This window comes from Mustela nigripes, chromosome 4 (genome assembly GCF_022355385.1).
Source record: "Mustela nigripes isolate SB6536 chromosome 4, MUSNIG.SB6536, whole genome shotgun sequence".
Taxonomy (NCBI): domain Eukaryota; kingdom Metazoa; phylum Chordata; class Mammalia; order Carnivora; family Mustelidae; genus Mustela; species Mustela nigripes.
In genome coordinates, this window is record NC_081560.1 from 143,202,229 (window position 1) to 143,225,338 (window position 23,110).

A 23,110-nucleotide genomic window follows, 5' to 3' on the forward strand; every position below is an offset into this window, starting at 1 on the left:
TGGCTCAGTGGGTTAAAAACTTTGCTTTCGGCTCAGGTCACAGTCTCAGGGTCCTGGGATCAAGCCCCACATCATCGGGCTCTCTGCTCAGCGGGGAGTCTGCTTCCTCCACTCTCTCTACCTGCCTCTCTGCCTGCTTGTAATCTCTGTCTATCAAATAAATAAATAAATAAAATCTTTAAAAAAAAAAGATTTAGAAAAGATCAATGAAAAATCAACGAAACCAAGAGTTAGTGGTTTTTCAAAAAGATCAAAATTAGCAAACTCTTAGCTAGACTAATGAAGAAAAATGGACAGACTTAAATCACTGAAATAAGAAGGGCCATGATAACCAATTCCACAGAAATGAAAACAAATTCCATAGAAAAAAAATTTTTTTTCTAGAAAAAATTCTAAATTTCTAAAAATTTCTAAAATTTTTCTAGAAAAATTTTTTTCTATGAAAAAAATTCCACAGAAAATTTATAGCAAATTACCTCGAACAATTACATGTAAACAAATCAGACAACCTGATTAATAATAATAAATAATAAATTCCTAGAAACACAGAATGTATCATGACTACATCATGAAGAAATTAAAAAAAAAAAATCTGAACAGAGCTACACCAAGTAAGGAGACAGAAAGTAACAGAAAAACTTCTTCACAAGAAAAAGCTCAGGACAAGATGGCTTCTTCACCAGAGAATTCTACCTAACACTTAAAAAAAAAAAATTAGTACTGGTCCTCTTAAAGCTCTTCCAGAAATTGAAGAAGAGGGGACACTTCCAAACTCATCCCAAGACATAATAATAAAACAACAGACGAATATCCCTGATGAACAAAGATGCAAAAATCCTCAACAAAATACCAGCAAACTGAATTCAGCAACAAATGAAAAGGATCATATGCCACGGCCAAGTGGGATTTATACCTGGAATGCAAGGATGGTTCTTAACATACAGAAATCAATCTATGTCTTACACCACGTTAAAATGAAGGACAAAAACCACATGATCATCTCAACTGACACAGAAAAAGCATTGACAAAATTAAGTACACTTTCATGATAAAAACATTCAACCAAGTAAGAACAGAAGGAAACTACTTGAACATAACAAAAGCCATATATGAAAAGCCTGTAGCTAACATCCCACTCAAAGGCAGAAGACAGGAAGCTTTCCCTCTAAGATCGGAAACAAGGGCAAGGATGCCTCACACTTGCCACGACTATCCAACACAGTACTGGAAATCCCAGCCGGGGCAATTAGACAAGAGAAAGAAAGCAGGCATCCACATTGGAAAACAAGCAGTAAAATTATCTATTCTCAGATGACATCATCTCAATGTAGAAAACCCTAGAGAATACACACACACACACACACACACACACACACACACACATTCACGTGCACACACACAACCTGTTAGAACTAACGATTTCTATAAAGTTTCAGAATACAAAATCAACATGCAAAAATCAGTTGCACTCCTATACACCAACAATGTCCACTCTGTAAAAGAAATGAAGAAAACAAACCCACTTACTGTAACCTCACAAAGGATAAACTACTTAGGAATATGCCTAAACAAGGAGGTGAAAGACTTGCAAACCGAAAACTACAAAATACTGCAAAAAGAACTCAAAGAAGATACAGATAGATGGAAAGACAGCTGTGCCTGGGGACTGGAAGACTCAGTCTTGTAAACATGCCCATTCTACCTAATCAATCTTCAGATTCAACGCAATCCCTCTGAAAATCCCAACAGCATTTTTTTTTTGCAGAAAGAAGAAACAGCAAAATCAAGCAACCGTTATTGCCACTAGGTGTTCGCGCCTAATGATAGTCTTTGTTACTACATTTAAACATGTGAACATCCATTCCTAGTTCCGGGCCATATAAACAGACATGGCCCACCTGCTGAGGTCTGCCATCCCATCCTGAGAGAGCGGCAACGGGCCACGAACAAGGATGGGATTCACTCAACTCCCAGTATCCGGGCCTTCATTTAAAAAATAAAAATGGGAGCAGGCAAGGAAGAGAGAAGCTGTCCTCCATGGCCAGCTTTGTAGCATGCCTGCCCAGAAGGGCAACATTCAGGACACTGGACCCCCACACCAGGGTCCCATGAGTGGCAGTCACAAGAACCTGTGGCTTTCCAGGACAAAAGCACCCTTTACATAAGGACAATCTGCCAGGAGATGTCACACTCCCTAATCTGCAACTCTGGCCCTGGCGCAGTGCCTGGCCAGGGAAAATCTTGTAAGAATCGTTCATGGACACAGGAAGAAACCCAGGAAAGGCCAAAGAGCTGCAGAGGCTGGTGGCTCTTGATTACCACCAAACAGCCTACAGTAACCCCCCAAAAAACCCAGAAGCAACGCACTGACCGCAGACTGCTTCTGCCCCTCCCACACCCATCCTTCCGACAGAAGCTACATTACTGTAGCTGGAAGGGGTCCAGCTGAAACCCCGCCCTTCCAGGCTCTCTTTCTGAAACAAGCGGCCAGTGAGGTGTGAGTTGGGAGTCGCAGACTGGGTCTCCCAGGAAAGCAGTTTAAGGAGGCACACTCAACTGCGGCACACTTTGCTATCTGAATCTGGCAGTGATGGCTGGAGCTGCAACGTCACGTGCTGCCAGAGGAAGCCACGCCCTACAGCTGCCAGACCCTGAGGACAACAGTACCACCACCCCGACTACTGGGACTTCTAGGACTTCCATGCAAAAGCAGGGTAAACCTCTATCTTGTCTAAGTCATTGCTGTGCGGTTTCTGTGGTCAATGGCAAGCCTAATTCTGAGAGCCTGCTGGAAGAGTGAGCTTAGCCACTTACCTTCAAAGAGTGGAATGGTGTCGTTGGAAAAGGTGTCCAGGGCAAGGAGGTCTTTCCCATCTTTGGACCCGCTGCGTTTGTGCTTATGTTTCCTTCGAAAGAAGGATCTGCGCGCAGCCGCTGACAGCGTCTTTGCGGCGTTGTTGTCATCTTTGACCTCAGACATGCTGAGTCTCCTGGAGAATTCTTGATCCATCCTGTGGGCACAGGGAACGGTGGTGCTGGGAAGGGCCTAGCAAATGCCCCCACCCACCCCACCCCTGCCTGTGCAGAGGAAAACGCTATGCAAAGTGCAAGAAAGCAGACACAGAAGGCCACGTTCATGTGAAAGTCCAGAACAGCGCACTCTACAGGGACAGAGGTAGAGTCCCAGCTGCCTCAGATTGGAGAGGGGGCAGGAAAGACGGAAAGACAGGTGAGGTGGCTGAGGGCTGAGGGCATGCAGGGCCACTGCTGAGCTCAGAAAGCTCTGAGATGACAGTGGGACGGTGGCACACAGCTGTAAGTACTCTAAAAGCCACCAAATCAGACACTTCGAGTGAACTGCATGGCACAGGAACGTATCTCAATAAATCTGTTAAAAATAAGAAAGTTCTATTTCCTAAGTTGCCCCTGTATAGCATTGACTTACATACACCATCAGATTGCTCTAGAAGCACAAGTGGTTTGAGCAAAACATACAGACCAGAAGCCAGGGTGCAGGGCAGATGAGCCCTGATCCCTGGGACAGCTCCAGGGGTGGGCTCCTCCTCCTCCAAGCCCAGACATGAACACTTACACATATTTGCTGGGGATCTGGCCACGCTGCATCTTCTGGGCATTCTCGTCCAGCTGCCAGGCCATCCAGGACCCAAATGTGCCCTGTGGCAAGGTGTCATCCACATAGAGAATGTCATCTTTTTTAAAGCTCAGCTCGTGCTCCACCTCTGCCAGCCGGTCATACAGGGCCCTGGCCGGGCAACAGAGAGAACGGGATCAGGAGGAGGCTACCGGCTGCTGGAGGGCCCCCCAGCCACACACTTCAGCAGCCGGTCTCCTGGGACAGCTCTCCTGCCCTGAGCTTTTCCCAGACCACGATCAGGACCCACCTCCCCTGATGCTGGGGGCAATTCCCAGAGAAGGGAACCCCCGACTTTATGTAACAGAACAACATTGTCTTGCCCTCCCCTAAGACTGGGGGTTCCCTCACATCCATCAGATAAAGAACGTCTTGCCAAGGACCAAAAACCATATCCCATCTTCCAAGCGGGGCCTTCACTCCCTGCTGCCAAGTCAAGGTCACTGGTTCCTATAAAAGTGAAACTCCCCAGGATGGACATATGTCATCTCCCACCAACGAGGGTGTCCTAGAGACAGAGACCATATCTCACAGTACACAGCTGATCTGAGGCCTCTCCATGGCCTCAGAGCTTAGGGAATGTGAAGGAATCTAGAGCCTCTTCTAGAAAAAACATGCTGCCTATGCCTGGCTGCACACCAGTCACACCATACTTCGGGCAGGTGCATACCTTGACACTCACACACGCTGCAGACAGATCTGCCGACGTGGGGCAGGGGAGACCAGGAGAGGAGTGCAGCATGTAGGAAAATGGGGCTCTATACCCTCAAAATTTCCCAGGCCCCAAACCCTACAGAGGGAGCCCTGGAAGGCCTCAAGCAAAGTTTCCCTAAGTCACAGGCGTCTAAGTCACAAGCCGTGAGCACGTGGTCTGGGGCCCACACAGCATGGACTGCGGTACCATCCTCTGCATTGCAGAGACACTCACCAGCAACAGTCTCCTCAGGAGGGCCCTCCCCCGGCCCCCGGTACCTGATGTAGAAGCTGTCGCCAGGCAGGCTCTTGACCTTGGTGAACTCCTCAGGGCGGTACTGCACCTTGAGACGGACACCGTCCTTGGGCTTGAGCATCTCCACGTAGACCTCCTCCACCGTCTTGTTGCGCACGTCCAGACCGCCATACTGCCCGAGGACAGGAGACTGCGCTCAGAGGCCAGAAGCCAGGGGCAGCTTGGGCCCCCGTGAGCAGGTGGTGGGGGGATGAGGCAGATTTAAGGTCCCCGTCTCAGGGACTCTGCCTGCCTCGCCTCTGCAGGTAAGACTGAGTCCTCTGCCAGGGTCCGCTCTGACCTCAACAGCTTCTCCCAGGAGAAACACTGTGCTCGTCCCCCAGCAAGTGAGGGCTACACAAACACGGCACTTCACCTTGCTTCTGCTATCTGTGTCTTTGAATACTGATGAACCATCCCTCCCATCAAATGGGAGACCCAGCAAGAGGGAGAGGACATGCCATTAGACCCCAGTCCCACTGCTGACACAGCAGAGCACCCTCCCTCCTGATTCCCTCCCTGACACAACTGCCCAAGCCAGGGTGCCACCCGGGACAGTGTGATGCGCCCCGAGGGTCCCAGCAGCATTCAGCACCAACAGGGGGCGCCAGGCAAGAGGCCGTGCTCTGCTCCCCCATACTGCAGAATGGAGGAAGCCAGAGGGGCTGGCAGAGAGGAGCGTGGCCAGCTCAGAACTCACCTCAAGGATGAGGTCCCCTGGCACAAGGCCCTCAGGGCCCTTGGCAGGACTGTCGTCCTCCACCTCTGCCACGAACACCCCGTGTAGGTTCCCTCCACATAAATGGACCCCAAGCTCCAGCTGGGACTTTTTGATAAAGACAACTCGCGGCTCCGGGGTCTTCTTGTTGGCATCTCCCACCATCCTTTGGAGAAGGAAAAGAAAGTCCCTCGGTCACACACAGGGGGTGCAGGGTGTGCAAGACTACGCAGTGGCTAATATCCCAACAGCTGGCCGCTTACTCCGTGAGATCCCCCAGCGGTCCCATCCACGTTCTGGTTCTAGCGACTTAGTCTACAGGCTGGAAGCTGAGGTTTGTAGAGGTGAAAACATGGCCCCAGGTGAGACTGCCTGCTAGGGACTGAATGGAAATCCATGCTGCTTTCTGGCCCATCTGTCCATCCAGTGCCACAAGCTCCCTCTCTCCCCACCTGGACTACACCTGTTCTCCTAACCTAGTTCTGCCTAAGAAAAGTCAGAGCCAGTCGCAGAGCCCAGGGCACAACAGACAACTCAGCAGCGTGTACGCAGCAGCTTCTCTGGCCCAGGGATTGTGCGACACCACTAAGAGGGCGCCCCTAGCCATCAAGAAACCCACAGCACGGTGAGGGAGACACTGGAGAGCACAGGGAAGGGAAGAAATGGGGCAGCAATGGGCACCTGGGGACAGGACAGCTGTGGCGACCGCAGCCAAGGCCCAGTGTGATGAATCCCAGCAGGAAACGCAGAACGGGCCACGTTCTGAGGGAGGCGGGGACTTGGTCGAGAAAACAGCTTTGTCCAGGACTACGGAACCATGGCTGCATGGCCTGGCCTGTGCAGCCCTCTCCCCATGTTCCCACCGGCTCCTCTGTCCACAGCCCCCATGTGCATGGCTAACCCCTGCTCACCCTGAGCATGTTGACTTAGCTGGCTCTGCTCCCTGCCACACTCTCACTCACTGCCCCAGTGTGGCTTGCACCAGCCCTCCCAGCACATGCTGCACAGGCCTGCACACCGGCCTGTCCCTCTCTAACCCCGGCGCTCCCCGGGGCCAACCGCGGGTGGTGGCCGTGGCTCAGGGCCTGGCTGGGTGGTGACTGTGGTGTCCTGTCTAAGGATAGAGTCAGACGACGAGTGACTGAGAAGAGGAGGAAAGGAGGGAGGCAGAGCTAAGAACAAGTCAATGAGGGGAAACAAAGAAACAACAAGTGTGAGAAAGGGCAGGAGGGCAAGAGGAAAGGGAAGGAATGGCATGCCTCCCACTCCCGATCCTGACGGCCTGTGATATGGTCTGAGGCACGGGGGTACACTGGCAGGGTGTGCTCAGGCCACGACCACAACCACCCACCCCCCACCCCCAGGCTGGGTTGCAGCAACAGAAGGCTCACAGCACACGTTTGCTGACCTGGAACTGGGGGTGCTCTGCTTGGCCGGGGGGGTGCCAGGGCCCTCATCCTGCTCCATCAGCGGATCAATGACAGAGGGGTGTTCCGGGGGGGCGGCACTGCTCCCCTGGAGTGTGCAGTGGGTGCTGGCAGGGTCCAGGTGGGAGCTGGGGACAGAGGGCAGAAGCAGTAAGGAGCAGCACATGGTCCCCGGCCAGCCACAGCCACCCCCTCTCCGGCGTGGACCAGAGCTGGGCTGGGAGCAGAGAGACTGGGTCACAGGGCTCGGAGCCCTGAGAACAGCTGTCTTGGGAGGTGGGACTCAGGTCGTCCACCCTATAGGATCTGCCTGTCCTCAACGTGGGGCTCCTCTCTGCAGGTGTGGGCTGGGGGCCCCCCACATGCCCTGCAACTTTCCCTCCGTTTGTACGTCCCATTGCCCCTTCACTAAGCTGGGCAGTATTGTGAGTTAGGGGCAGCCCCCCCTTCTCCCACATGCCCGGCAACCCACGGCTCAGAGGCAGGACACGGGGGCAGAACACTCTGTGTGAGAATCCCACCCCAGGGCCTCCGCTCCTGACTATCACACACCTGCAGGCAGGCTGCCTGCTGCACAGGGGTGGGGGACCAGCCATGTGCTTCCACACCCTACACCTCAGGTATCCTGCTTCACCTCCTCCACCTCCTCTATGTTCTTTTTCCACAATCCGGGGCTGGCCGACTCTTCTCTTACGGAAGCTGAGTGGCCGGAACAGACGGTTGGCACCCGGGCTGCGCCCTCTCTCCTCCCCACAGCCTGGACGGGCCTTGTGGGAGGCCCAGGCCCTCACCTGGACCGAGAGTGGCTGCTGAGCTGGTGCATGTGTGGGTTGTACTGGGCCAGGATGGTGATAGTGTCACACTGCTGCCCAATGATGAGCCGGGCCTGCTGCTCCGTGGCACTCCGCAGGTTTATGCCATTGAACTAGGAGACACCAGGAGCACGCTCAGTGACGTGGCAGGGGCTGGGCCGCAGGGGAGCACAGCTCTTCCCAGGGAGGGAGGAGAGGACGGAGAGAAGGATACAGTGCCCGCTTACCTCAAGTAACTGATCCCCATACTCCAGGCCAGCCTGGTGAGCGATGCTCCCCCCTGTCACCTTGGAGACGTAGACCCCGCCCTTCTCTCCACTCACGATGGAGATGCCCAGCGGCTCCGAGCCCTTCTGCAGCTTCACGTGGCGTGGCTCCTCTGCATAGGGCCTTGGAAGAGAGCCAACAGTTTCGGGGACTCGGACACAATGGAAAGGTCGGGGGCAAATCTGCAGTCAGGCATGCAATCAGCTACGCAGGAAAGGTCAGGGACCACCGGATGCTCCTACGATGACACAGCTGGATGGGAACGCAATGGCCCCACCTCTGTATGGCAGTGAAACACTTTCCCACAACCTCATGCAACACAAACACAGCACCCCCAGATGGCCACAGAAGCACGCAGTCCCAAAGACACAGAGAATGAGCCACGTGAACTATAAACACTGACACAGGCAGAGAAGAAGCACAGAGTTTCCTAACGTGAGCAAAGTTGCTGCAACAAAATGTGCAATGAACAAACCCGGTGGGCTCTCCAGATGCCCCAGGAGAAAAAGAAGGGGCTCCTGGGGTGACAGTCACCGAGGAGCAACCATATCAAGTATCAGTTTTTATATTTACCAGTGTACAGAGTGGTGTACGATGACCATGGAAATGAAGCTGCCACAAACCCAAGCCATTAGAAAGGGAGTGGGTAGGCTGGGAGCAAGGTAGGGACCATGCACTTGCTGGCCCGGGGTGGGGGTGGGGCGGGGAAGCCATCCGCCGTGCCAAGGGCACAAGGGGGCTCGGGCAGAGGCCTCATGGCAGGCCAACCTCAGACTCCTCAGGGAGGAGAACCTGGGCCTGGTGGCCACGGGCAGTCTCAGGAGGGATCTGTGGTGGTGGAGACATCTGGAAGGTGCAAAAAGTTAGAAGAGAGGGATGCTCAGAAAAGGGTAACAGATGCCTGGAACCTGATAGACAGAACCTGACAGACATGCAGCCAGGTGACACAGAGCCGTCCTGTGAGGACAGTGCTATGTGCTGCCCTGAGCTCTTCCTCTCAGAACAAAGTCACAGCCAAAGATGAAGGGAGGAGCTGGCCGGAGAGCCATGTCCTTGGGCTCCCCTCCAGAGCATGTGGCTGGGGACAGACTTATGTGCTAATGGAAAGCCAGGCCCCGGAGCCAGCCCTCCCCTGCCAACCAGAGACACAGCCGTCTCTCAAGCTCAGCGGGCCTCAGGCTGGGACACTCCCACCCAGGGCCCGGTCCCCTGTCAGTCTGAGAACAAAATCCTTCTTGACCTATCCCTTTACCTTGTCCCTTCCCAAATTCGCCCTCACCGCAATGCCCTCCCTTGACCCTGCGGCTCAGACACCTCAGTCCCTGGCCTACGACTTCCAGACGCATCACAGGTCACAGTGCCAGGCAGTCTGGAGTTGCAGGAGCCCTTACTCAGCAGCCCGCAGCCCCATCCTCATAGCCCCAGCCCGCGCTGGAGGACGGCACAGAGGGTGCGCGCAGCCCTTGTTCCAGTCTGGGGCTCCTCACCCCCCACTGAAGACCCTTTCCTGTCTACCACCTCCAAAACACACGTCTATCTCAATAGAGCAGGTACCTGACTCACCTAAGAGCCCGACAAAGCCGTTGTGAATGACACAAATCAGGCTTTACCAACATGGAGAGATGCAGAGGACACACACTGCGGGAGCGGACAGGTGGGCATAATCCCATCTATATACATCTGTACAAATACGTGTGGCCACTCACACGTGGAGAGGCTTCCAGGAAGGACCCTACCGAAATGTGAACGACAGCACCTCCAGGTGAGGGGACTTGAGGTAATCCTTACTTCCCAGTCCCCTGAGGGATCTAAATTTCTTATAATATGCACAAACGTTTTCTCAGAATAAAGCTGCGTTATGAACGCGGTTTATAAAGCATACTTCGCATATTACAAACCCCTTGAAATGAGAAAGTATTCATGTACAGAAAACGAAAATAATGAAACATGCCTTTAAACTATACACATACACACACACGCACGCTTCACAAAAGGGGAAAGCAATTGAGACTATGTGCGACTTTTCTTCTTTCTACGTTCCTCTATCTTCCCGGTTTCCTCTAATTAGAAGCTACACAATAATGTACGTTAGAATCGGGGGGAAGGAGCTGTTTCGCCTCCAATCGGGTCACACAAGTTAAACTGTTTGCCTCTGACGAGATTCAGACCACGAACACCCCGCTCCCCACAGAGCAGCTCCCGGTTCCCTGCACACTTTAGGAAGCTAACTACGGGACACCCAAGGGCAGGTGAATGGCCCTCTCTGCTTCTAAGGAGCCCACTTGAGTTGGCAGAGGTTCCTGGGGCTCAGTGACCGGAGCTGACCCACCCGACCCCGGATGTGGCACAGGTCTGGCTCCCGAGTGTGTCACGGGGGTGAGAGGTTTCCACATGAACTGCACCCGCTTCCCCTACAGGCCCCCGTGCACTTCTGGGCTCCCGTGAACAGTCAGTCGCTGGTTGTGAGGGTACTTGTTAGGTTGTCTTACAAATTCAGATTTTACAAGTCAGATGGTTTTCTTAAGGCAGAGGCCACCCTGCAGGGTTCCTTCTGTGGCTCATAGAGATGAGGGCCTTCAGCATTTTGGATTTGAGTGGACACGAGCGGTTCTGTTCCTTTTAAGTGATTAAATAAAAGCAAGTTTCAGTTTAACTGGATTGCCTGAAGACTTACCATCTAGATGGGACCTCTTAACCATAAATTCGATCTGATAAATTCTACTCTGAAAGAACAGAGGTGGGTGAGGGGCACAGAGCTTGTGAGGAGAGGGAGGGACCCCTTAGATGTGGGGTCCAACCATCTGGACTGACGTCAGCCTCAAGTTACCCTGAAATCTCAGCAGATTGGCCAGCATTTCAAAATGAACCAATAAATGGCTAAGCTATACTTTTACACTTTACATACATTTTTTTCCGGTATGTTTTATTTCACACACACAAAAAAAGCTTGGGAATGAGGGGAATAAGTGATGCAGCTGTATTCTGGAGCCAAAAAGCAAAGAGTAAGAATGAGCCCTGATTCTAAGGAAGGTAGGCCAGTCACCAACCACGTGACCAGACAGGTCACTCCCACTTTCTGGCCTCTGTTTCCTTATCTGTAAAAGAGAACCAGTGATGATGATGACAAGGACGAGGATGATGCATGAAGCTCACGGGGTCACTGTGAGGATTTCATGACTTATTACACGAAAAGTGCTTAATCAGGGGCCAGGGAAGCCGGGAACGGTGCCATGACATTGTCACAGCCAGGTGGCTCCTAGTGTCAGCCGCCGCAGCTCAGCCCCTCCCACGGACACTCTGTGGAAGGAGCCCACCCTCTCCTCACCTTGCCATCTATGCGCACCCCACCTCCTGGCACCATGCGCCCGCAGGACTTCCTTGTGAAGGGCTGAGGCAGCACGCCAGAGAACGCTAGGTGACCCGAAGCAGAGAGGTCTCGCCCTGGGATCGACTCAGCCGGCACCCTCCAATGCACCTGCTGCTTCCACCAAGTCCCCTCCCTCAACCAAGACCCGGCCCACTGTGGGGATGCGCAACCCACTGCCGTGCCCATGGGACACATGCCCGGTCGTGCTCACCTGTCCTTCCTCCGTTCCCCGAGGGCCGCAGGGTTGACGGCAATTCTGGGCAACGTGGAAGCTGAGGTCTGGGACTGGCTACACGAGGAGGACAGGGTGTCGATGCTCAGGGGGGACTGCGGAGGCGTGCTGCATTCTGAATGTGACAGCGAACCTGCCAGGAGAGATGCGAAGGAACTCAGGCTCTGTGACCCTCATCTCTGCCCCCCAGGGCCCAGACCAAGACGGAGACACGCCCCAGGCACAAGGCTCCACACTGCAGCCACAGCACATGGCCTTGAATTCAGGGGCTGGGCTTTACACGGCCTTTCTATCTAGCCCCCCGACACCGGGCCTGAGGCCGGGCTCAGCCAGCCTGCACGGACCGGCTGAGGTGAGGAGGTTACACACTGTGCCCAGACGCTGCACTGTGAAGCCAGCGAGCCGGCAGACGAGGACGGCAGTGCACGTTCTCACCTCTGTCGGAACCCACGATGGACCGGGGGTATCTTGGCGTTGACGGGATTTTAATGCGTTCTGCCTTGAACTGCAAGTTGCTTGAAGACCCTGTGGTTCCACGAGGAGACAAAACTTTAGGCCTGTGATTAAACCCGCCCTCGCTCCCTTACCACCACGTTAGTAGTTCGGAAGGAGCAGCAGCCAAGACAAACGCAAAGCAGGCCCGGCCATGAACCCCAAGGGGGCCAGAGCGTGAACTGGTCCCGAAAGGCAGATACTCAGTACCCAGTGTGATCTGAGTGAACTGCGCGGGCCTGGACTGCTCCAGAACAGGCTCACAGCAATCTCTCACCTAGCCCCAAGTGACAGACGGGATGGTCTGCCAATACGCCACGTGGCTAGAAGCAGCACCACCTGAGTCCCTCTAGGAGGAACTTGCTGGTCTCCCACAGGCAAACAGCATGATAAACCCCAGAATGTCCAACAGGCTCAGGGACAGGGAGCGAGGCTCACGGCCCCAGCGGTTCCCTGGAACAGCCGCATGGCTACCAGGGAAAGACCCAGAGACTCAGAAGGCCGAAGGACAGGGCTCCCAGTGCAGCGTGGGGCCAACCTCGGCTCCGGGAGCAGAGAAGGGCTGGTGTGGCCAGGCCACCTGGAGATCTGGCCACAAGGATGCAGGTAGAGAGGGAAATAAGGCTAGTGCCCCGCTATGGTGAGAAGGTTCCAGTGGCACCATTACCAAGGCGAGCGCTGGAGGGCAGAGAGTTGGACCCGTGGGAGGTTCTCATATCTGAGTAGTCGCTGCCAACCCTGTGGCTCAGGTCTAGGCTCAGGCGTCCCTGGTGCTGCGCGCTGCAAGAAAACCAGACAGCTAAGGTGCTCAGAAGGAAGGCCGGGACTGGACTGGACACAGCCACTGGGGAGAATCAAGCAGCAGGCCCCAGCCAAGGCCTCCCTGAGCCCGCAGAAGCCACCTGTTGCTAGGTGGGAATAGTGGCCTGCCATGCTCAGAGGCAGCATCCAACAATGGCCCTGCCCACAGAGAATAGTCCTGCTGTGCCCGTAGAGGACTGGCATACAGACCTGCACAAGGACTGGGCTCACCAGGAGCAACGGCTTCCACTGGGAAAAACAGGCTCTGAACCTGTCTGGACCTAGAGAAGTGGAGCCTCTCCTCCGGGATGAGTGGGAGAGGCTGGATGGGCATCAAGGACCTTGGACGGGGACCTGCACACTTCATTCAGGACAGCTGCCTAGGACACTGGAAGGCAGAGAGTCAGGCCTTGCCCACCTCAGGAGGGCCTACAATCAAACCCAATGATGTCCTTTTCTAGCTGTATAATGAGAATGTCTCTTCCCTGCCTAAAGCCTAGAGTGGAAAAAAATCCAAACTCTGCATCATGGCCATAGGCCCTATAGGACCTGTGCCCTATAGCCTATGCTCTCCTTCTGACTCACTGTGCCAGTGCAAGGTTCCTCATTCTGTCCCAGGAGCCCAGCACACTGTTCCAGGGCACTATTCACTCCGTCCTGGGGACTCTACCCAGGTCTTGAGCAAAACTGGCCTCTTCACCTCCCTATCTCCGTAGCAACCCCCTCCCCTCCCCCAAGGGGCCCTTCCCTCCACCCAGTCTACTCCCCACCCTCTACCAAGTCAAAGCCTAGCTGGCTGCCCTGCTCTGCAGTCTTCAGGGTGACTCAGCACCACCTGGTACCACTCTGGAACGAGAACAGTCCATGCCATGTAGTAGGTGCTCAATTAAAACTTGCCAAACAACTGAATGAATGAATGAATGAATGACCTTGAGCCAGTCCGTTCACCTTTTAAGGCTCAGTCTCCTAATCCATAAAACAGAGACAACAACAGTCCTTAGCTCAGGAGGCTGTTGTGGCCCTTAAATGAAGTTTACAAAGGTCCCAGCACAGCGCTGTCATGTGAGCTCTTAAGCACCAGCTACCATCACTCTCTCTCTCTTTAAATACCTCTTTGAGCTCCATGCTGGTGAATGAAGAGAGAATCCTTAGCGTTCAGTCTTCCTGGGGCCCCAGCGCTGCTCTAACCAGCCAGCCCCTCCCGGCTAGGCAAGAACACTTCTCAGCTCGTGGGCCACTCTCTGCACCAATGGCTTTATGTGCCTGTGACCATGGCCAGCTGGGGAGCACGGAGGTGTGGGGTGATTTCACATACCTGGGATGCAAACCCTGGGGGCCGACCTCTCTGGGCACAGGTGGAGAGCTGCAAGGACCGACCCTGTGGCTACGCACGGTGTAGACAGGGTTCCTCAGCATGGAGCTCACAGTGGCGCTTGGGGTCATGCTCCGGGGCACAGTGCCTAGAAATGGGCTGCGTGAGAATAATCACCCCAAAGCACCCAGCCAGCCCCAGACCTGTGCAAGCTCTTGGCTTTCTCCACCCGTAAGATGGGAGAACTCACTTTATCACTTCCTGTATCTCAGGCTGCTATGGGAAAACATTTCTTAGCCATGAAAAGTTAAGGAATGTCCCTGATACAAGACTGAACATCCCAGACAGGGCAGCCATTGCTAGCTCTCTGGACCTCTGGGCTGAGGATACAGTGGCACCTTGAAATGACCGCCTCCCCTCTCCCTAGGAGCGGGCAGGCCTGAGAGCCCACCGTGGACCCTCTTCCCGACCCCAATGACTCACCCGCAGATGCCCTGCCAGGGTAGAATGGGGGGTTGTTGTGCCGGCTGGAGTGCCCTGGCGAGTACAGGGACCATTCCTGGAGCTCTGGGCAGAGCTCTCCACTGGCCGGGATGGACTTCTGCTCCTGCAGGACCCAAGACAAGAGACAGTGGCTGGAAATGGACATGCACAGGTGTCTGCAGGTCTGTCCCCTAAGCACTAGCTCTCCCACTCGGACACACAACATGACAGCCAGGACAGGTCACTGCTCATTCATGTTGCCTTAAGACACCTGGACAGGAAGCACTTCCTTGGATACTACTCTGGAAGAAAACCACAGAGAAAGAATCTGTTCTCTGGAGGAGACAAATTGGGTGCAGGAGGTGGAATGCATGAGAGTATCAGGCACGTGTGTACAGTTGCTCCTGGAAACTCGTACTACAGACTCAGGGTGCTCATCTGCAGAGAGTCACATGGGTTTGTCCCCCAGCTCCCAGCAATTTCTCCCATCTGGAAACGACTACAGTGCCCACAACACAAGCCAGCTGCCTCCTGCTACCGGCCAGCAGACTCACAGGTGCTCTCGTGGTTCTCCAGACCCTTCCAGGCAGGTCCGGGTCACAAGTGCAAAAGCTTCTCGATGAAAAAGCAGATCAGACACCACACCCCAGAAAATGCTCCTGTCATGGCATCACATGCCATTAACACACACACTCTCCATCACTTTCCAGCCTCCTATGGAGGGTTCCATCCCACTGGCACCCACTGGCCACCCCACTCCCCTTTTCCTCGGGTAGGTGCTTAGAATGAAGGCAAAGGAGCCAGGGCTAAGCAAGAGGCTGGGGACACCAGCTCAGGGCCCCTCCCCGCACCCTTGCCCATCCTCACCCCAAGGCTGGGCCCTACCTCCAGGAACTGAGCAGGAATCACTACGGGAGCCAGCTTGGGCCGGAAACTAGGAGCGGACTTAGGGCGACGGCGCTTCTGCCCCAGCTCGTCCATCTTCTGGGAGGTGAGGTCTCCATCACAGGACTTCTTGGCAGGCAGGTAGGAGGAGTCCCCATCCCCTTCAGGGTAGTAGCTGGAAGCAATGCGGACCCTGCCCTTGCGAGGGGGCGAAGTGTGCATGGGTTCCCTGGGGTCCATGTCAGGGGGCAGGGCGCTTGGGGGGCTGGTGGATGGGGAGCTGCCCACCAGAGTGGCCTCCGACTCGGAACTGGTTTCCAGTCTGTGCTGGAACTTGATGGAGTCACTCCTCCTGGGAGGTTTTGGGGGTGTCAGAGGCCCCACCCTCTTGGAGGGCTGGGGGGAGTGAGCAGACCCAGGGCCAGGGAGTAGGTAGTCTATTTTGGAGGGAGTCTGGGGGCGCTTGAAAGTGTTAGGGTCAAAGATAGACTTTCTTTGCTTTGGCTTCTTATAAACAGAGAGCTTCTCGGGCCCTGCTGTGGAGCTGAGCACGGCCTTGGGCCAGGTCCCGCCACTGCTAGAGCCCTCAGGGTCTGCCTTATCTAGGGGGGCCTCTGCCGCCCCGCAGGGGCCCGCCTCAGTCTCGAAGGGCAGCAGGGGTCGCCGGCTGCGCACGTCCACCAGCCCATAGCCACGCTCCCCAGAGGTATCTGAGCGGAAGGAGCTCAGGCTGCGCTCGGAGGCACTGGGACAGGCCTGGGGGGAGACTGGGAAGGGCCCCCCAGGGAACGGCTTGTGCAGGAAAGAGCTGCTGCCTCCCGGGGGACCCAGCTCCCTCCTGTCCTCCAGCCTGTCTGTGTAGAAGATGTCCGTCTGCGTGGAGTTGTTGTGCTGCAGCAAGCTCCGTTTATTCTGAGCCTGGACCTCAGCGCCGTGGGCTCGGATGCTCAGCATCTTATCAGAGTCCTTGATGTTCTCAAAAATGTTCTGGCCACTCCACGAGGAACTCTGAGGGAACACCTATGTGCGGATTGCAGAGTGAGAAAGAGCGGGTAAGACTGCAGAACCAGGCGCTGCCTGCGTCCCTGCGCAGGGAGTGAGGCTCAGCAACGGGCCACACACACCCCAAAGTGTGCCCGAAGAGTCTCTACGATCACCTTTTTACTCAGTTCAGATTCAGGTGTATACCACTGTCCTCAAAATGTCCTTTGTGTCTTGTTTTGGTTTTTAAACCAGGATCCCATCAGGGTTCACACACCCTGCACTTTGTAAACCAGTACCTTTGTTTCAAGGACTCCCTGTGACCCAGCATAGCCGCCAAGGCATACGGAGCTGAGGCTTTGCTGCCACACAGCCGATGAGAGCAGGGCCGGCATTGGGTGTGGGTCCTTACCTTCAGGAGGGAGAGGGTCAGGGAGTCCTGGCAGCTACGGAGCAGAGATTCACACTCATTCAGAGACTTGTTGTCCAGGGCAATGCCATTGATCTAGGGCCAAAAAGAGAGCCCATCAGGCCCACAGCCAGGTCAGGGTCTCCGCCAGCCCGTCCGGGACGGTGGGCCTGGTTCTCTTAGAAGGGGCCCAAGTCTGGAGTTGGCAAAGGAGAGAAAGCCCCTCCCCAGTACGGCCTGAGAAATCCAGTGAGGCAGCTTGTGAGGCAGAGAAAACATACAGCTTTAAACCATGCGAGAGGCAGGTGCTCGTCCGACTGGGACCAGAACAGCAAGCACCCTACGGGGAACGACCGGACTCTGCTGCCGCCTGCCACGTGAGGCATGACCGCAGCGCAGAACTCCTTCACGCACAGAACGGAAGATACACACGGCTGCTCCCCAGGTCGGGAGATGAGAAATGACATCATGCTGTGGAGGGTCTTTGTAGACTGTGAAGTGTCGGGTGAGATGCTATGGTAGCATCTCCGTTCACAAAGATTTTCCTAATCCCGTAGGCCCGAACCTCTGTCTAGATCTCATTAGATAAGCGCCAATCTTCTGAACAAGCATATGCACCACAGTGAATGGTCAGCCCGGGGGGCACCCAGACACGGAGTGCTGCCCAGCAACACAAAGAACACGCCCGTGGTAGCCCCACTACCTGACAGCTCACACGGCTTCACGCTGAAACAGCCAGTCTCAAAGGTCACCTACTGTACAATTCAACTTAGGTAGTATGTTCTCGCAGTGACAAAACTATATGGATGGAGAGCAAATTAGGTGCCAAGGGTTATGGAGGGGGAATGGAGAGCCGGGCTGTGGACGCTCCCACTGAGGGCTAACATGGGAGAGATCTTTGTGCTCGTGGAACAGTTGTGAATCTTAATTTTTTGTTGTTGTTACTTAAAACATGATAATAAAATGACATAGAGTGACACACACGACTTCATTGTCAAACCCCTGGTTTGGATATCATTTAGTCACATAAATGTAACCAACCGTCAGAGGAAACTGCATGAAGGGCACAGAGGACCTCCTGTACTACCATCGCCACATTATTTATTTGTCAATATGATTTATTCAATGTCATACCGAATTCTATCTCTATTTTAAAATCAAAAGTTTAAAAAAATAGGCAGAGTGATTATTTTGGGGCAATGGATTCTTTTTTTTTTTTTTCCTTTACAACTTTTCCACATCTTAAAATTTTTTCACAATGGCCACACTGCTTTCAAATTTTGGCATCCTCTGAAATCTTTAATACGGCGGAGATGAGAATCAATGAGCTCCTACACCCTCTGCAAGCAGGACCAAAAAGGCCACCATCTCTTTAACCACACAGGGAAAGATCATGTTAACTGTTAATGCTGATACCCACGGATCCCGCAATTCACACCCCCGGGGAATTCACCCTGCAGCACACTCCCGTGGGTCCCCGTGGATGGATGCAGCAGTGCACTTGCAGCCCTACTCGTAAAAGCAAAGATGTCCTGGCTGTCCATCCGGAGAACTGGTGAGTGGCTTGAGCTGCTGCCACTATGGAATAAGCAACTAGTAAGTTACTGACATGCCCCACAGATCTAACAATGTGAATGCAAATGAACCTGCATGGGAGGCTGTGGGAAACAAGAAAGGAGGTTAGCAGCTCAGGATATTATGATCCCATCTGGGTGTTAGGAAAGGAAAAGGGAAAAATGAAGGGGGAAGGAGAAGGGAAGGGAAGCCAAGGAAAAAGAAAAGAGAAGGAGATGCAAGTGTTTTGAATATTTCAGGGTGGGGGGAAACCAGAATAAACTGTTAACTGCCATTAGGGTAGGAACTGGTAGACGGGGACTACAGAACCAGAGCAGGAGTCATTGTCATGTGTGCCTTCCATACAACCAGGATTGTGTGTATGTGTGTGTGTGTTGGTGGAAGTGTGTGACTTCCATTTTAATGAGTCAGTTAGAAATACTAAATTAGGGAACCTGGGTGGTTCAGAGAGTTAAGCCTCTGCCTTTGGCTCAGGTCATGACCTCAGGGTCCTGGGATCGAGCCCCGCATCGGGCTCTCTGCTCAGCCCTTTTCTCTCTCTCCTCTCTCCGCCTGCCTCTTTCTCTGCCTACTTGTGATCTCTGTCAAATAAGTAAATAAAAACTTAAAAAAAAGGAGGGGTGCCTGGGTGGCTCAGTAGGTTAAAGCCTCTGCCTTTGGCTCAGGTCATGATCCCAGGGTTCTGGGATCGAGCCCCGCATCGGGCTCTCTGCTCGGCAGGGAGCCTGCTTCCTCCCTCTCTCTCTCTGCCTGCCTCTCTGCCTACTTGTGATCTCTGCCTGTCAAATAAATAAATAAAATCTTTAAAAAAAGAAAAGAAAAGAAATACTAAATTAGGCTCCATAATCTCACAGCATTTGGGAGGTCTGATCACCAGGGACGCCATTCAGTGTCTGCCAAAGGGTGGTACACACAGGTGATGTCCAAGGCAGGGCTGTATGCAGTGGCAGAAACCGAAAATAATATGTAGGTCCACAAGGGGGCGCGCTTCCAACTACCGATAATCAAACCTCAGAACACCATGAAGTGGATAAACACACCGAAGGTGAATTTGGAAAGCTGTCCATGGTATGGAAAAGCAGGATGATCACACTATTATATGCTAAAAAGCAAACAAAGCCAAGAAAACTTTATCTGTGTATAGAGATTTGTATGAACACTCTCGGCCTGGCTGGGAGCTCATCTTGCAACGGGGAGTAGAGATTTTTCTCCAGGGGCAGGATTAAAGGGAAAAGAGGGGACTAATGTCTTATACATTTGTGTACTGCTTGACTACTTTGGACACATACGTCTTACTCTGGTCATTAAAAAAGAAATTTTAAAAATAAATGGATATAATGTTTAATAAAAGGGTTTTTTTTTTTAATCACATACAGAAAATAACAATCAATTAATCACATAGAGATACCTTCTTTTTTAAAGCTCATGTAAATAGGGGCACCTGGGTGGCTCAGTCGGTTTAGCATCCAACTCTTGGTTTCAGCTCAGGTCGTGAATTCAGGGTCATGAGATCAAGACCACGCTCAGTGGGGAGTCTGCTTGAGATTCTCTCCTTCTGCCTCTCCCCCCACGTGCGCGCTCTCTTGCGCTCTCTCTCAAATAAATAATTTTTTTTTAAAAAACTGATGTAAATATACATTCATGTGTAGAATAAAGTCCATAGAAAAATACATTTTGAATGCTCATTAAGGTTATCTGTAAGGTAGTACTGTAAGAGGGAGTCGTACTTCCTTCCTAAACCACCTCTGTATTTCCTGATTTTCTATTTATTTCACATTATCAGTAAAAAAAAAACGTTTGTTAACATTAGAGAACAAGGCAAACTGGTCATTACTTTGTGTTCAACCTCCCAGATGTCATCTAACAGTCCATGTGGGGCAGACAGCCCTGGCCCTGAGGCTTACCGCCACAATCCTGTCTCCCACGGCGAGGGACCCCTCCTTGGCGGCCGGGCTTCCAGGCACCACAGCAGCAGCGTACACGCCATTCTCCAGACTGATACCGCTGTCTGCAAAACCCACCAAGGGCAGACACATGCGGTCCCCAGTTAGCCCCGGCCCTGATCGCCTAGCCCTGGGTGTCCCCCTCGTCTTTGTGAGATAAATTATGAAGGGAACGTTTGTAGACTGCGACCTGTCCACCCCAGCACCCAGGCCAGATAGCACCCCCGCAGGGGCTCAGTGACGTCTGCTCTGGTCAATCAAATACTCGGGAGACCAGCAAGACCCAGGACGCAGGTGGCCCCCTGCCGGGGATACACATGCTGCGTTCAAGCGGCATCCACGCCCCAAGAACAACTACACACCTGAAAATGCACACCTCCCCCCTGCACAAGGAAGGGGGGCCCTGCCATCTGGGGCGCCCCGCCCACCTCTGTGGGCCCACTACCTTTCTGTCCACTCAGGTTGATGTACAGTGGTGTGATCACCTTCCCGCCCAGGGACTTCCGCCGCCGCACGACCATGTTGATGGCACCCTCCCCATGGAGGAGGGCCTTGAGGGCCTGCTTTTTGTCCTTGTTGATGAGGTCCACGTCATTGATTCTCAGCAGCCAGTCGTTGACCCTGAGGAGGTGCACAGCCAGGTCAGTGCCCTCATGGGCCTTGGGACCAGTGGGCAGGCCGCACCGCTCCAGTCTGGGAAGACGAGGGCGGGAAGCGGGTGCCCCACCTACACGCTTAGACAGATTTCCTCTTCGGGATGTCAAATGGCTACACTCGCAGAGGCTGGAGCCAGACTGTCAGGGGGCGATCCTGGCTCTACTACTTACTAGCTGTGTGACCTCCCTCCTTCGGACCTCAGTGTCCTCATCTGTAAAATGAGGGCAAGAGCAGTAGAGAACCTACCTCATAGGATTTTAAAAATGAATGAGTTGGTTGATTATACAAAGTGCTGCATAAATCAGTATTTAGCAATTCATTATCATTCTTCTTTCATGGAATGGGCATGTGATACACACCCTACACTCTTGCACATGCCACACCAGAACTCTTTCCTAACTAGAGAAGTGAAGGGCAGCACCTAGGGCCTGAGGAATGCTCAGACTCACGGGTGCCAGTGAGTCACAGTCTCCATTAACAACAACATTAGCAGTGGAGACTGCCGGCCTGACCCTGTTAGGTCCTCCAATGCCAGGGTGTGCTCATTTACTTGCCACCTGGCTCTCTGGGTCCTTCGCAAGGGGTAAGAGGGGTCCCCTTCCCTCCAGAGCCTGGGCATCCTCAACTCTTACCTTAAGCGGCCATCAGCAATGCTTCCTTTGTCCACTTTAGTGACAAATATCCCACAGTCCCCAGGCAAACAAGGCTCATTCACACCTTCTGCCATATCGAACCCAAGTGCTTTCAAGTCAATATCCTCCTGTCAAAAGAGCAGCAACCACACACTTTACACAGCAGTGATCAGAGACAGGTCGCTCTTAAACCTCAAGCCACTTGCCCCACTGTGAGCACTTGCCCCTCCACGCCAGACAGGGCACTCAGTCCCCAGGATGAAGCCCAGGAGCAGCTGCCATTGGCCTCTTCAGCCACTGCAGATACATGTCCCTGCAGAAGGGCTCTGCTCTGCCCTCCTCCTGCCATGCCCCATGCCAGCATCTGCCACTGGAGAGGCCACGGGCACCAACCTGCCAGAAGCTGGCGTGGACAAGTACAGGGAAAAGATGCATGCACCCCAGGAAGAAAAGCTGCAGCCCCAAAACTGACAGCCATGAACCTGGGAACCTCACAAGTGGGCTGTCCTCTCCCGTCCCCCTCCAAAGTGTCCCAGTTGGGAGAGCAGGGGAGAAAAGACATTAAGGCCACTCACCGTCTCCCTTTCGAACTCCACAACTTCCGTTTCCCACTCCATGGAATCTGTGTCGATGGCCGAGTCGTGGGAGCTGTGGGCCATCAGCTGCCGGAACCGGGCCTCCTTCTCCAACTGGGACTCCATCTGCTCCCTAGGAACAGAGAGAGCCATGGCGATGGTCCCCTGGGAGGCGAAGGTCACCATGAAAGCTAAATGGGGCTCCTTTTGCTCTCGGATTAGAAGCCAGATTAGATGCCAGTTTCCCAATAAATCTGGAGCAGCATGCCAGGCAGGGCTTCCTGGATATCACTGGGTTTTCAAAGGGGTTTTTCAAAAAAGACCCAAATTCATCCTGAATTTATCCAAAGGTTTAATGCAATTCCTCAGGAAATGGCGGCAAGACTTTTTGTGGATACAGACCAGACTATTATAAAATACAGAGGGAAAGAAAGGTAAGGATAAAGAAGAGCTAAAACAATTTGGAAAATAAAAAACTAAGTGGGAGGAATCAATGTCCTCAATTTTAAGACTTTTTCTACAGATTCCTCCAGTAATCAAGACTATGTGGAATTGCCAGCAAGACAGACACAGAGACCAGCGGGACAGAAAAAAGGAGTTCAGAAATACCCCACAAAGCACAAGAGATACAAAAGTACTTCAGCCAAGGAAGGACAGCATTCCACCAGGGAGGCAGGAGCCCCTCCATGCCCACACCAGGAAAACTAAACCCCAACCCAGACACTGGGACTCCCATAAAAACCAACTCAAAATGTATCACAGACTGAAATGCAAAAGGTCAAGCTGCAACACGTTTAAAAGAAAACATAGGGACAAAATCGTTGAGGTGTATGGCTAAGGTTAAGGACGCCTAGACACCATACAATCCATTAAAAATTAAAAATCAGTAAGTTTGACCTGGC

The 23,110-nt window shown here is 53.2% G+C and overlaps 1 protein-coding gene across 2 annotated transcripts in view; it reads right to left on the reverse strand.

The window, feature by feature from the left end:
- The window catches only part of DLG5 (discs large MAGUK scaffold protein 5), a 116,657-nt gene that overhangs the window by 10,319 nt on the left and 83,228 nt on the right, over positions 1–23,110 (reverse strand). For both annotated transcript variants that reach the window (XM_059397892.1, XM_059397891.1), the window contains 18 exons: positions 22,209–22,341; positions 21,634–21,761; positions 20,790–20,965; positions 20,306–20,409; positions 16,830–16,922; positions 15,437–16,456; positions 14,552–14,675; positions 14,072–14,216; positions 12,623–12,735; positions 11,899–11,988; positions 11,443–11,596; positions 7,825–7,987; positions 7,577–7,710; positions 6,767–6,913; positions 5,341–5,524; positions 4,625–4,773; positions 3,593–3,763; positions 2,815–3,011 (listed from right to left, as the gene is read on the reverse strand). In XM_059397892.1, the coding sequence (XP_059253875.1) occupies positions 2,815–3,011; positions 3,593–3,763; positions 4,625–4,773; positions 5,341–5,524; positions 6,767–6,913; positions 7,577–7,710; positions 7,825–7,987; positions 11,443–11,596; positions 11,899–11,988; positions 12,623–12,735; positions 14,072–14,216; positions 14,552–14,675; positions 15,437–16,456; positions 16,830–16,922; positions 20,306–20,409; positions 20,790–20,965; positions 21,634–21,761; positions 22,209–22,341 (3,425 nt within the window). The remainder of the gene's footprint in view (positions 1–2,814; positions 3,012–3,592; positions 3,764–4,624; positions 4,774–5,340; positions 5,525–6,766; positions 6,914–7,576; positions 7,711–7,824; positions 7,988–11,442; positions 11,597–11,898; positions 11,989–12,622; positions 12,736–14,071; positions 14,217–14,551; positions 14,676–15,436; positions 16,457–16,829; positions 16,923–20,305; positions 20,410–20,789; positions 20,966–21,633; positions 21,762–22,208; positions 22,342–23,110) is intronic.